Source organism: Papio anubis, chromosome 15 (assembly GCF_008728515.1).
Source record: "Papio anubis isolate 15944 chromosome 15, Panubis1.0, whole genome shotgun sequence".
NCBI lineage: Eukaryota > Metazoa > Chordata > Mammalia > Primates > Cercopithecidae > Papio > Papio anubis.
In genome coordinates, this window is record NC_044990.1 from 85,433,340 (window position 1) to 85,448,357 (window position 15,018).

Below are 15,018 nucleotides of genomic sequence, written 5' to 3' on the forward strand. Positions count from 1 at the left end.
TGAGAACATCTTTTTGTCTTTTAAAAATCTTTCTCAACTCACTGGTCATGTGAGGACTGGATTTTTGCAAATGTTTTTTCTTTCACAGTTGTGAACTCACTCACAAGTAAACCGTGAGATGCCAAACATTAAAAAAAATTCCTTCGAATGTGATCCATATGCAGATCAACGCATTTCCTCCCCTCGGGTCGTTCCCTTCCGTTCCCTGCAGGCAGTGAACGTCCTCTCAGACACTCTGCAGGCGCGCAGAGTCGCCACCAGGGGGCGCCCACCTCCCATTGCAGCCTCAACCGCCTGTCAAGTAAGGAACAACAGCAGCCCACAGTATTTTCCCCAGAGACAGAAACATAACCTTATTCCTGTCACAGCTCAAAAAGAAAGAAAAAGAAAAAAAAATGGAATGCAGAATTTACATAGAAGTCTTAAAATATGTTTTATCTCCATTGTCAGTAACCCCCAGCAGACCAACTTTTACTTTCATTCCTTCAGTAATTTCCCTGTGCAAGGGAGCAGCAAATCATGGCTGGTCTATTTTATCTGTCAATCAAATGGTAATTTTCTTAATGTTTGTTACCATAGCACCCTCAGCCTGTGCTCCTCCGCTGCCTCTGTTTTCTGCAGCTTGGTTCACTGTTACAGGTAAGCAATCAAGGATTTCTCCAGGGGACTCTGGAATGAGGCGAGGGAGTGTGGAGAGGGAAGCCCACGTAATTACCACAATGACGGGCTGACATCGTAGAATCCAAAAACGACTTCCACCCCCTCACTTTAAAGATGAAGCAACTGAGTTTCTAAAACAGCAGTGCATTATGCGAACTGAGCTTGCAAACCCAACAGAACCCACCTTGACAAATTTTAGCTCAATAATGCCTAACATTAAATGACATGTTTCACCCTGACAGCACCTCAGAATTTCTTTCCAATTAATTTTTAAAACATTTCTTTAGTCACGTGTCAGTTTTATTCTTTAACAGAAAAAAAAATCAAGAGCAAGCTAAGGCAAAGTGTCTTTCCTTTTATCTCCTAAGACAGAATTGGAATTAAACATATGCACGGGGATGCGCTTGTCATCAAGATCCGTGGTTAGAACATTTGGTCATGACCTTCCGTAACATCCTCAATCAAAAGCATTCTATAGTAATGGACATGCATTCTCAGATATTTCATTTTTTAAAGGAAGTTCCTGGGTTACTGAAGGATCATAGGTACACAAAGTAGCAGATGATCAAAAAAATATACATTTAAAACTTTCTAATTTGGTACATGGTGATGTGAGCACCATGAAGAAACGATGCACGAGATACTAAATTTAATACGTGTGACCAAAATGGTAAAAAACCTCCTGATCATTTACAGAAATAGTTCACCGATTCCAAGGGCTGATATTCCCTTTTTTTGTGAATAATAGGAATCCTAGGTATCAGTATATAGCCAATAAGACAATGACAGGAAGAACTTGAGGTCCTCTAAGATTCTGGGTGCAGAGGACTCTAAGAAAAGGAATCACCATGCCACTGGTTTGCCACTAAGGAGAAGCACCTAGAAAAAAACTGATGCTCACATGGATAGTGTCTGTCATCAGGCCATATGCAGTTATGTGCTTACAGAATACTTTTTTTGAGGTCAATAAGAAAATTAAGTGAAGAATCCTCAACATCCTAGAGGGAATTCTCCATCCTTCTGGAAGCTGTGAATTGGATGCAGTTCAAATAGGAAAACCATTATAATTAAATTTGTTGAATTTGAAGGAAACTCCACCTATTCCTTTGATTCTTAGTGAGAAATGATTGCACTTTTAACATCTAGAGTGGAAATCAAATGCTTTATGATTTTTTTCAAAAAGAAAAATTGCTGGAGGCAAGATGAACGTCAAGTTACTTGGTGAATTCTTTTTGATGGAACTGTGTTTAGCGAGCATCACTGTGCCTAACTCAATGAGGAGGACATCCAACAGAACTACCTGTGAACATGTGAAGTTGCTATGAGCTCACCATCCAACCTAAGGCCATCCAGGTGGCCTGAGGTTATCAGCAGCCAACTGGGAAACTAGAAAAAAGACTCCCAGTTCTCTTCTGTGTTTACTCTGGTCCTTCCTGGGTACAGAAGACATTTCATGCAAAATGCATAAAGGTACCTGAGATGGCTCACATTTAATTGCAAACTTATTTATAATGTAAACTATTTAAAAATCCATGTACATTCATAGAAGATGGACATCCAAAAATGTGCAACTTAAAATCTGGGAACAAATTATATGCATGCATGTATTACTAGGTTCCTTAGAAGCATGACAAGCCACTCCACAGTTTAGCCAGTGGTCCTCTGAGAGCTGTCCTCTATTCTAACATCATCCAAGCTGAAAACCATTCTGGGGCCCATGTCTGGGACTCTTATAAGCAATGGGCAGGCAGCTGTGATGGACAGGAGTAGAAATCTCCTTGCTTAGGTCCAGCAGTGCACTCTTTCATTTCTTTTTCCTTTTGAGGTAGGGTCTCGCTATGTTGCCCAGGCTGGAGCACAGTGGCAGGATCACAGCTCACTACAACCTCCAGCACCTGAGCTCAAGCAATCCTGTATCTGCCTTCCAAATAGCTGGGACTACAAGTGCACACAACTGTGTCTGGGGACTTTTTTATTTTTAATTTTTTGTAGAGGAAAAGTCTTGCTATGTTGTCCAATCTGGCCTCAAACTCCTGGCTACAAGCAATCCTCCCACCTCAGCCTCCCCAAATTGTGGGGATTACAGGCATGAGCCACTGCATCTGGCCTCAGCAGTGCACTTTTAAGGGACACCTGTAACGGATGGTGAGAAATGATGGCTGCTAGTTATCAACATGGATGAGAATTCTTCAAAGAGGCATAGGTCACACCTTAGAAAAGAAGATCAATATGAAAATTATTGTCTTTTTCTGTCAGATTGTTTTACAGAACTTCAGGGCAAAATGACTTCAGAATTTATCCTGTATATTTTCAAGCAATTTAAACATAAAATGAACATTAACCCAACTGAAAGTGACATAAGAACCACTGTTCTTAGGTTTCCAAATGTTCAGTGATGAGATTATCCTAGGGGGCCTCTAACAGAGATGCCATTTTTCTCTGGATCTGATGAAAAATCTCTTTTTTCCTGCCACTTTTCCGTAATGATGTAGTTATGGCTATGAAGAAGCTGTCTTTACCAAACTCGAAAACAATGAAAACTGCAGACTGGATTCTCTGCCTATGTTGGGAAGTGAGAGATGTAATTCTACCCTGGCATTCTGAATGTGTATGGAGGAAGGGGGTGAACATTCAAACATGTATTTCAGATTCACAAATACAGATATGTGTAGGAAAAAGATATAAGATAAACGCAAACACCTCACCCTTCCTTTGGGTTTTTTCTCTACTTTGAGAACTTGGTTCGAAAACTATTGTTCTTCTCTAGGACAAAAGCCAATGTGAGTGTAACTGCATAAATACAGCCTGTACATAAAAATCCAATAGCTTCTCTGAAGTCCTAATGTCACAGACACCTCAGTGTCCCACAATAAAACAATGAAGGCCTTATCTTCATAGTTATTTGTGGAATGTTCTATGCAAAATTCAATATGAATTAATAGCCTGTGTCTGGTGAATTTTGTTTCAAACTCAAAGCAAGAAAATATTGATTTCCTCCTTCCCTCCTTCCCTGATTCCTTCCTTCCCTCCTTCCCTGATTCCTTCCTTCCCTCTTCCCTCCTTTCTACCCCTCCTCCCCCTCCAGCAAAGAGGAGCTACATAAAAAATGACTTGAGCATCAATTCAGTAGAATAACATGCAGGCCTGTGAAATCATTCTACATTTCACTTTCCTGTGTGCAACGGCTATGGCTGGTTAAAGACATAATTTGCCCTTCTCCCTTATCTGTAATCCTTGCAGCAAATCCACATGGGGGCGGGTTTGACCACTGCACTTTCTAATTTACTCGTGAAGGGGTGGTGCCTCCGAGAGAATGCACAATAGAAACAGGATGAAGGCCGAGGCACCTGACCTTCAGTCACCTGTTCTTCCCACAAGCTTGGGCAGCGTAAGAAATACTAAAATGACGAGTTAATGGGTGCAGCACACCAACATGGCACATGTATACATATGTAACAAGCCTGCACGCTGTGCACATGTACCCTAGAACTTAAAGTACAGTTAAAAAAAAAAAAAAGAAAAATACTAATCCAGGCCGGGCACGGTGGCTCGCACTTATAATTCCAACACTTTTGGGAGGCCAAAGCGGGCAGATCACTTGAGGTCAGGAGTTGGAGACCAGCCTGGCCAACATGGTGAAACCCCGTCTCTACTAAAAATATAAAAATTAGCCAGGTGCGGTGGTGCACGCCTGTAACCTCAGCTATTCAGGAGGCTGAGGCACGAGAATTGCTTGAACCCGGGAGGTGGAGGTTAAAGTGAGCCAAGATCACACCATTGCACTCCAGCCTGGGTGACAGAGCAAGACTCCGTCTCAAAAAAAGAAAAAAGAAAAAGAAAAAGAAATACTCATCCAGTTCAGTTCTTATGGGGAGCTTTGGTGGACGATCTCTCGATAGCTTATCACTTAGAACAGTGTGGCTAATGAATACATATGTAAATAAGTGATGTACAAATAATTTGATAAATTCTCATTTGAGCATCTTAATATGTTACTCTGTTTTAGAGGAGTTTGGTAAGTCTAATGTCAGAAGAGAATTTCATGTACGCATACGATAGTGTTTTATCCTTGCACTTGAAAACGAAACATGCTACAACTCGAGCCACATAGTGCCAGGGACATCGTATAGCATTATCATTAAAAAAAGAGAATGCAGAGCTACAACTCGGATTATCACACCACCCTGGCAAAGGATCTTGTTCTCGCCATCTAATTATCATTTTATTAAAAAAAAAAAGGCTCTTGCTCTTTATATCTTATTCTGTCCAAATTATGTAATGCTTATAAATGTCCAGAAAAGGATGCTGATATTGGTGTTTTGTCCAGTCTGACTCATTTGCTGAAAGAAGTAAACATTGTTTAATGGATAGGCTTGTTGTGTGGCTCTAATAGACACACACACACACACAATTTAGGCAGATATTTTTAAAGCTCTTAATACTTTTTACAGATAAAATCACATAAAAATTCTCAGAAAATTTAAGAAAAAGAAAACAGGCAAGAGAACATCAACTTCTGACTAATGTGAAAACCATAATTTCACTGGTCTTAGCACGTCTTCTGTTCTTAAGGAATTCAAAGGCAATGCAGGCAGAATCTAACCTACACTAGGTCACATGTAAGTATATCTAATGATTGCTAATATTTTGCCATTAGATTTCTTCTTTTACACAGTGAATAACTGTGGTCTCAGTTACAGATAGACTACGTGGCACGGAAGCTAAATCATTTCCAGAGCAGTTGAGGGGAGCTTTGGCTACTTCTATTAGTGAAAGTGCGGAAAACTACCATGTTCAAGGTTATATCAGTGAAAGGAAACGGCAAAGCAAACAAACATGACACAAGAAAGCAAAACCACCGGAGGCTGATGCACAGACTCCCACCCGGCACCGTACCTGTACAGATGAAACTGGAGAGGCCTCCGTAGATGACTTCATCATTGTCGGGCAATATAAATGGACACCTCGTCTGAACCTCCAAACAGTATTGCTTGCAAGGAATTGTCTTTCTGCAGTTAAACTGTGTGACTTCAAAGTACTGGGAACAGAGCCAGGCTTTGTAGACAATCTGAAAAAAAGAGAAGAATGAAAAATATAGAGGCGTGACAACAGAATGACAGAGGCACTGTGAGACGCGGGCAAGCGTGCTGTGGTTTCAAGTGGATCCTAGGAAAGCCCTCATTGCGAGAAAGCGTATTTACACAACGACAGCTGCAAGTGATAAAAACACAGCAATGAAAGTCTCCGCAATAAAAGCAAAACAGCACTTGATTGAGTCCCTAATTGAATATAAAAGGTATTTTGGCCTTTCATTTTATGCGGCTTATTTGAAAATCAGTGGATTTAAACAGGAAGTTAAATTTTCAAAATCCAGGGATATCTAAAGTAAAATAAATAATTGACCCTGTTGCTTGTGCTGTGGTTACTTGCTGCAGTGTGGCTGGTCAGCCAGTTCCCTCCGCATGAGTCCCACGTCTATGCCTCCATCGGACACTAGATGGCGCGAAGCACTTTACAAAGAGGGCCCAGCAGGGGTTGGGAAACTGCTGTTTAGATCTTGGACTTTCAGAGGCACAGAACAGGCAGAAATGGACATTTACATGCATGACTCACGCCAAATGCATTAAAAATCTCACTGTCTGAAAGCCCGGAAACACCCAACGTAGATCAGACATCATATGCTGTGGTGTGGTTGGGAGTAGGAGGGAAGCCTCATCAGAGCCACAGCTTCAACCTTCTAGATGAGGTGCCAGCCTCATGAATGTTTGCTACGTATTTCTATACTTTCATCAAATGTGAAAGGACTGGGACTTCATTCATCTCTTTGTTTTGCTGGCTATTTGGGAAAACAAACATTGAAAAAATTGCCTTTTTCTGACACGTAGGAATAAGCTGATCTTAAATTCAAACAAAACAATGGCAGATGTACGCATTTGCAGTACAGGTCGCTGAAACTCAGTTATTCTCCAGGTCCTTGGCACTAATGGCTTTTATTTATCTATTTCTAAGGTTAATATTATCCAAGTAACATTTTGCTGGTTATATTTTACCTAGAAGAATGGAGGTGCTGCACTTAAGAGATTATAAATACTTAATAGTAACAAGAATAATAGTATTTACTTTAGATATCACTGGATTTTGAAAACTTAACTTCCTGATTAAATCTACTGATTTTCAACTAAGAGATTATAAATACTTAACAATAACAAGAATAATACCTACTATTTATCAACTTTATACTCTTTTCTAAGTAAGTTGTAAACTTTTTTTTTCCATTTAATTCTCAGCATGCAGTTTTGAACATAACTATTAGTCACATTTTGCACAGGAATAATATTAAGTAATAATAATATTAGGTAATGGAAGTGGAAAATCCAGACTTTAAATTCATGTTCTGTAAGACTCCAAAGACTGTGTTCCTAATAGTTATCCTATATTTAATCTGAAAACTACTTTTAAAGCACTTATGAAATCACAAGGGAGTTTGCAGATGAACCTAAAATCAGCATGGCCTTCCATGCCCCTGGTCAATATACATTTGGTAGAAGGAGGATTGTATTTTCTTATTCATGACTTTTTATTAGGTTGATCAAGATGATGCTTTATTCTGTGATCAAGGTGCCTCGGTAGAGGTAAAATGAGATAAATATCAAAGTGAGATACACTTTTAAATGGCCAAAAGTAAGTTTTCTTTGCCAGTCATCAATGGTTCACAATTACCATGTAACTTGTTAGTAAAACATACAAATAATTAGAATTCTTATAGGTCTTTTGAATGAGTCTTCTCGTAACAGTGTACACTGAAAAATTGCACTAGAAGAAAATGTTACGATAGCTGAAGAAACCTCTAAGAATTCTTATGCCAACTGGAAAACGGAGGTGTGCTGTGGCTGTGTGCCTCAGAGGGACAGCAAGAGGTTGCCTCAGGGGGACAGGTGAAGGTGGGGGTGGTGCTGGCAGCAAGAGGCTGGAAGCACCAGCTTCAGAAGAAAAAATGAAATGATTTCTTAACCAAACCATGGGGAAGTTGAAAATGTTTGTCAAAATGCCATGGACCTTGATGTTTGTGTAATATGACATGGTATGTAATACGACATGACATTTTGTAAACTAAGCTGTAATATAAGAATGAGCCACGTATACTCTGATTCCTGGGCTTAACGACCTTTCTCAGGTACTAGAGGAAGCAGGAGAGGCTTATACCTGCAGTTCAAACAATAACATTCCATTATGAGGACAGCTTGCTTTCTGCACACTTCTGGGATTACCTGTTTTTCTTTAATGAATGCCCTATGTAATTCCAGAAAGTGGCTCATGTTTTCGTTGGCCAAATTGTGGTCCCCATGCCCACCGCTCCCCTACAGCTTGCCTTTCCACAGTTATTCCAGTTAAAATGGGTTCTGAATAGAGAATGGTGTCCTGTAGCCATAAACTTAAGAAACAATGTCTCGTCTCTCGCAGACGGTGGGGCATCCAGTATTGGAGTCTCTTCAGACCTACACATCCTCTTTGCAACCACTTTCCTCAGCACTGCCCAATGGGAACAGATCCATTTTTTTTCTGGTTCCTTAAATTCTATTTCCACTATATTTCCTTTGCAGATTTTTTTTTAACTCCAAAATAAAGAAAGAAAAGAAAAAGAAAGAAGAAAGAAAGAAGAAACTAGTAAGAGATCGCAGCTTTTTTTTTTTTTTTTAAGTATCAGGTAGTAGTAGTTATGAAGAAAAGTGATCGATTGTCATTTGCAAAGCCACCGGCAGAATCCCAGACCTTATACTCTGAGCTTTAACGACCTCTCCAGCCAGGCTCCATTGTGGCATCCATTATGAGCTACCTCCTGGGCTTTGAGTGTGCAATGAAGATTCCTCATCTGAGTATTAAATATTTTCTAAAATTTTAGCTCTAGGGATAAGATACATCAGAAAACAAGTCGGGGAAACCATGTGAGCTGAGTCGAAATCCGAAGGATGGAGGAGAAATATTTTATTGCTACTTAAGAGATTAAGGCTGAGAAGCAGATGTTATATAACCAAAGGATTTATCTTCTCCCTGTAGATGTGTTTACGATAAAAGAGGCAAAGCATACAGCACATTTGCTAAAATATTTCAGAATACACTGGAAAAAGCGTGCATGGGAAGCAAAAAATAAAAATAAAAAAATTCTTCTAGAATGTTGAAAAGTGACATAGCATGTTAGTAAAAACCTGAAAACTGTGTCATGTGAAGAACAGAGAATACCTGAGAATTTACTGTGGCTAAGAGCAAATGTGGGGTGAGGATCTTACAGTTATCTCCAGTGACTGAGAACCGGCTATGTGCTGATGACAATGGCTTTAAACAGTAAATTGTGGAATCAGAAGATAAAAACAAGAGGAAAAACGAACAGGTAGCTATCAGCATGATATAAAGATGAGTTTTCCTGCCAAAAGAGATGCACAGAAATAAAACGAGCTATCCTCAAAGGTGCCGAGTTCTCTAGAACTAGAAAAATTCCAGTAGACTTTCAATAACTCTTGTCAAAACATGGTGAGGAGGATTCCTATGTTAGGAAGGTGAGCGAAGGCCATGGCTCCAAGACAACTCCCAATGTCTTTCTAGAAGGTTTTGCAGGAAGGGGTTGAAAAGGATGTTTTGTGGTGGCACTGGGCTAAAATAACAAATTGACTAAATCTTAAAAGTAATAAAGAACTTTCAAACGAAAGCACATCATGAAAAATGAGTATACTTGTCTTATTTCGTAAGAACTATGGAGTATAAAGAAGGTTAGAAATCTTTTTTATAATGGCTTGGCCTTCTCCTATAGAGAGAAATATTAGGTAAATTGCTTTTCTATGTGTCACTGCAGAGTATAAATAATTATATGAAATGAAAGAATAATTGTGGGAAGGAATAAAAATGTGTGCGAGGTCTCTGGTGACAGAGTAATGGCTCACCGACATCCACCCCCTCCCCCGCTTGATGACCGGTGCCTCCTTCTATCCAAGAAGCAGCTTGATTTGTCAGGAAATTATGCTTTGAAAGGGTATTTTAAATGGCCCACAGCCCCCACCCTCCTCCACCCTGTCCTCTGGAAATGACTATTGACCGTCACAATCTTTGCTGGACAGCTGCCCACCATACAGTGTTCTCAAGGTGCCGCCTGGAAGAGGAGCAGACTACGCTAGAAAAATAGCCCAAATGACAGCATCATTTTCACTTAATACTTGAATCGATTTTTCTCTTTTTCCCCTGAAGCATTTTCTCTCTTGCTATCTTTCCTCATAAAACCCTTGAGACTTGTTTGGGAAATGTTTTACAAATAAGGAAACGTATACAGGGAAATCAGGCAGCAAATAAGTGCAATTCAACTCTCTCCACAGCCCAGTCCATAGTTTTTTTCAGCGGAAATTCTTGTAACAGGAACTCTTCTGAGAGGACAGAAAGTGAAGGGAGCCTTGGATACGTCGGGGTCTCTGGAGTCACTAAGGTGAGACGTTCCGGGGTGGAAAGCCTCAGAGACCACCTAGCTGAGCCTCTGTTAACGCTGGAAGTGGGGCCTAGAAAGATGCAGATGGCAGCTGAGCAAGGTGAGGCCTGGACGCCAGATGCCCAGGGCCCCTGGGCACTGTGGAAATTGCACTCTGTGTTATTCGGAAGGCATCACCTGAGTATTATTCATTCTGAACATATCCTTTTTCCTTTTTCTTTTTCCCAAGTCACTTCATTTTGAAACTCACTTGCAGTTCTGCAGAGTGGGCTGTATGAGCCCCCACCTCTCCCTCCAGGCTGATGTCCACGTCTTCCCTGCGTTCGCTTCAGCTGAGAATCCCTAGGTCACCCAGGCCTGTTTGAAGAGGTGATCGGGGCAGCAAAGGCTGAAGAGACCAAGAGAGCTCATCTAGAAAACTCATTTTCACACTCTTAATGAAGTTTTTTTTTTTTTTAATTTTAAAGCTTTGGTTATAACAGCACAGCCTCGGGAGACAGACCGAGCAGAAGTACTTTGCTTCCCGATTACAGGGAGTGATGTGAAGCCACGAACTCTAGAAAGAAATGCTTTACATGTAAGTCAGGATGATCCTGAAGTAACGCATGCATTTGTGAATAGAACTCCTACACGGGACCAGGATCAGCATGGTTAACAATGGTGGCATATAGACGGCTGGCAGGTGTGCCTGTGTGAGTGTCCTCATGTCCTCTCTCGGTTCTGGGCATCCCAGTTGAAGATAGCTAATCTGTGCAGAACCTTTCAAAAAATGCCTGCGATTAATATTTTTCCAGCGGAAGGTCAGCTTCTCGTTGCTTTTTAAACATATATTATCCCCATCTCCAAAATCCATCTCTATATTTTAGAGCAAGGTAGAAGATTTATAATGTAAATATATGTTAGCCTGCTGAAAAAATATCTGTTGGCTATGTATTTTATCACAAAGAAAAATGTCAGATATTAAAAATGGTTGTCAGCTTCAAATCAAGAGGTTAAGCAGCTGCCCTCCCTTTCCCCCCACTTATTAGTAAGGACTAACTTCCCTTTCACATTTGTAGCATTTGTTGATAACATTTTATTAGATCCATTTCTGCCAGCTCTAACCCCGCTAGCGGCCTGAGTTTTGGGTATGTGTGGGTGAAATAATTGGTTATGTAAGCATTAGTCTGCGATAGCAACCGCCTCAGGCTAATGCACTTTGATGCATAACGCATGTTGCTACAGTTTTAAGTGGGGGTGAAACTCAAAATAAATTTTCACGTTCCTATGTCTGAATGTCTGCTTTCTGCTACGTCTGTATCAGTGTCTGGTGAAAGCATATTACACCCAGAAACTGGAAATCGTGATATATTCTGAAAGGGAAACAAGAAAGGCCCCACTGCTTGAGGCTGAGTTGAGTCTGTGGAGTAAGCTAAAGATAGGCGATGAGCAGGGGTCTGAGCTTCTTGATCCCTTGTGGGGGGTCTTGTGACATCAGCACCCCTTGCCTTCCAGGGTTTTGTCTTGGCTCCATTTCCTGAAATAAAATGCCAATGTCTTCCTCTTTTCTGGTGGTGACCCAGTTTTTGGATCCTATCATCACACTTAAGTCTATTCCCTTGTATTTCAGGGCCTCTTGAGCTTGTGGGCTCTGTCCCACATTTCACAGTCCACCCAAACCATTCTCAACACCAAAATGAGGCTCCTGCAGTGCCCATCCACGCCAGCATCCCCGACTCCATTTATACGGCAGAGGGAATCAGTCTGAAAATCACAGGGCCAACCCTAGCCCAGGCGGCCCATCAGGTTATGGCATCATGGAGGGGCCCAGACATATGATTGTACAGAAGGTGAAAAGCAGATCAACTCGGCTGTGCTTTCGCAAATAGAGAATGTGCCCATCCAGAGATCATCTGCACAGGGCTTAGGAAAAAAGGGAAAGCTAAGAAGCATTTGTCAGTGTGTCTCCAGCACTATGCGAGGGACACGTGCCCTATGATACAGAGGCAACTTTGTTTCTCTTTTTCTCTCTTCGTCATTAATAAACATCTCATGTAACACTCCATATCTTCCTTGTTTTATCTTTCACTTCATCTCACTGTGATTGGGCCTCAGTTCGAACCACTCCACTGAGACTGTTCTTTCCAAGCTCCTTGGCCCCTCTGCTGACAAATCCAGCTGGAAAATCAGTTGTTGTCTTGTTTGACCTCTTGCCAGCCCTCATCATGGTTGATTGAACACCTTCCGGAAATGCCACCAGGACTTGTTTTATCCTGGCGTCCCTCTTAGTCCTCTGCCCCTCCTTCTCCATCTTCATTTGTTTGCTGTTGCTGTTGTTTGTTTGTTTTCCCTGCCATTCCCCAAAATGTTAGTATCCCTCAGGCTTCTGTTCCAAGCTTGTTTCTACACATTCTTTCTGGGCAACCGTCCATCCTCGTGATTCAATTGTAGTCTTTAAAATAGTGAAGCCTAAATCTTCATTACCAATGCTGATCTCCTCTCTCTCTCTCTCTCTCTCTCTCTCTCTCTCGCACTCTGTTTCAATACCTCAAGCACTACAAACTCTAAAGTGGAATCTGGCCTCTTCTTTTCAGAGGGAAGCAGGTGAGAAACCTGAGAGTCATCCGGGTACCTCTTCCACACTCCACAGTTCTTTGATCACCACGCCCTGGGAGCCTGCTTCCTCAATAGCTCTATGTCTGCCCAAATCTCTTGATTGCTACTGACACCAGTGCTGCTCGCACCATCGCCATCTCTCACTTAGATTTCTGCCTTGGACATACCCCGGGGAGCCTACCCTTGTGCCTTCGGTTGTGAACTCCTGCTTCATGCTGCAGTTAGAGCCATCCATAGAAAATTAATAAAATTAATTTGATTATTCCACTACTTCATTTTTCATAATTCAGTGCCCCACCCCACCCCACAGCAACACTCAAGAGAAAGTTCAAAGCCCTTAACAGACTCACGGCTCTGTGACCTTGCCCTGCTGAGCACTCAAGCCTCATCTCTGCCCACTCCCACCCGGCACTCTGCTCTCTGGCTGCAGGAGTGACAAGCAGGTCACTCAATGTGCAGCGTGCCCTTGGTGGCCCTGCACCAGGCTCTTCCTTCCACCTCCCTCATGAGTCACTCCGCCTGTTAATTCTTGTCCATCCTGTGTGACCTCACCTGGAAGCCTTCCCTGCATTCCCTCTAGACCCTGCAATGAGCTCTTCCTCAGCAGTTCAGTAAATGCGATGCTGTCTTCTCATCTGCCTCCTTCCCAGACCCTATGCTCTTGGAACGAAGGCCAAGCCTTGTGCCTTCTTGTATGCCCAGTGCCCTGGATGTATCTGGCAGAAATTTGCCGTCCGTGGAAAGCCCATTGCAAATTAGTAACATGGCCTTTGGGCTTGCATAGTGATGCCCCACGGTTGGTTAGTGCGAGAGCCAGTCCACCTGGCCTGAGATCCTGCCCAGAGCAGAGACTCAAACCAGGAAACTTGATGAACCCCCAACATATTAAATCCTAGGAATCCCTTTTCATATGACCACCCAGTGGCATTTATTGAAGGCCAAAAACAAAAACAAACAAACAAAAAACTAAAGAAATACATTTTTAAAAGTCCACTTCATGAAGTGAACCTCTCCTTCCGAAAAGACCTCGTGGTTCAGGTCCTAAAGCACAATATGGAGGTGTGTTGCAAGCTGAGGAAGATTGTCACACAAAGATGACGAATGGTGTGGTTTATTGTTTTGAGTTCATGGAAGACCCACAGAGCTTCAGAGGGCAAAGTATATTTTATAGCTGTTATTTAAATGGACACACTACTTTGGCTGGGATTGTGGCAAAAAATGTTCAGCAGACAAGTTACACTAATTCATACCTTTCCAGAATGGTTCTATAATATATCCAGAAATGAATATTAATGATGATGATAACCAGCCAATTAACTTCACAGTAAATAAAGAAGCATTTCCTTTGGTGTGAAGGAAGATCTCTTTTAACAAGCTACCTTCACCAGATTGCCACGTTAGTGACAAAAATGGCGGGAGCTCTGCTGTGGTCATCAAAAAAAGAAAGTCACTCCATAAGACTACTTCTGAGTGTTGGCCATGGATGGATATAACTCAGTAGCCTTATCTAGAGTCGGAATGGGACATTCGTAAATGAAAGCACTTTTGTGGACTCTCAGCCAAGCAACACCTTAGAAATGCAGCAGTATTACGTGCCTATGGTCATCTAAATACACCACTTATTTAACTGGCCTGTATTGACTCTCACAAAAGTGCCAGTGATCCTATTAAAATTGATATCTGTAAAAAGGCAGCAAGTGAACACTTCAATATAAATTCAGTTTTGGGCTCCACATCTTGAGTGAGTTGAGAATGTTGAAAAGGGTTTAAAAAGTGGGAAATCAGTCTTCTAAAGGGAAATGGAATTGAGTCTTAAATAAGAAATCTGAAACTAGTCTAAGGATATAAAGGGATAATATATTCACCAAGGATAGAAGAGTGAATGTGTTAGGCTTTCCTTAGTTTCCAGAACTCCTCTAGGAATTCATGGAGCACGTGATGATTAATAAATGAATGTTATCTTCCATAATCTACAATCTATTTAGAAAATAATACCAGTGCATTGAGTAGAGCTATAATAAGTAATCAGTAAATTCACTATAAAATGCAGATGTATTCATTTCTTCATGAAACCAAACAGAATGGAACTTATTATACCAGCTTCACTTAGTAGAAATGGGCAAAAAAAAAAAGAGTCTAAAGAAAGTTAATGCACAACTCTGTCATGTAATCCAAAGTAAAGGATGGAAAATGTGACATAATAACCTATAGTTAGTTATCTAAGAATCTGATACTTTTACATAGCTGTGCACATTATAGAACTAGAATATATTAATGCTTTTGGTATATATCTAACA

At 41.2% G+C, this 15,018-nt stretch overlaps 1 protein-coding gene across 2 annotated transcripts in view; it reads right to left on the reverse strand.

Moving 5' to 3' along the window:
• Positions 1 to 15,018, reverse strand: part of FAM155A (family with sequence similarity 155 member A) — a 704,134-nt gene that overhangs the window by 47,177 nt on the left and 641,939 nt on the right. For both annotated transcript variants that reach the window (XM_021929448.2, XM_021929449.2), the window contains exon 2: positions 5,557 to 5,728. In XM_021929448.2, the coding sequence (XP_021785140.1) occupies positions 5,557 to 5,728 (172 nt within the window). The remainder of the gene's footprint in view (positions 1 to 5,556; positions 5,729 to 15,018) is intronic.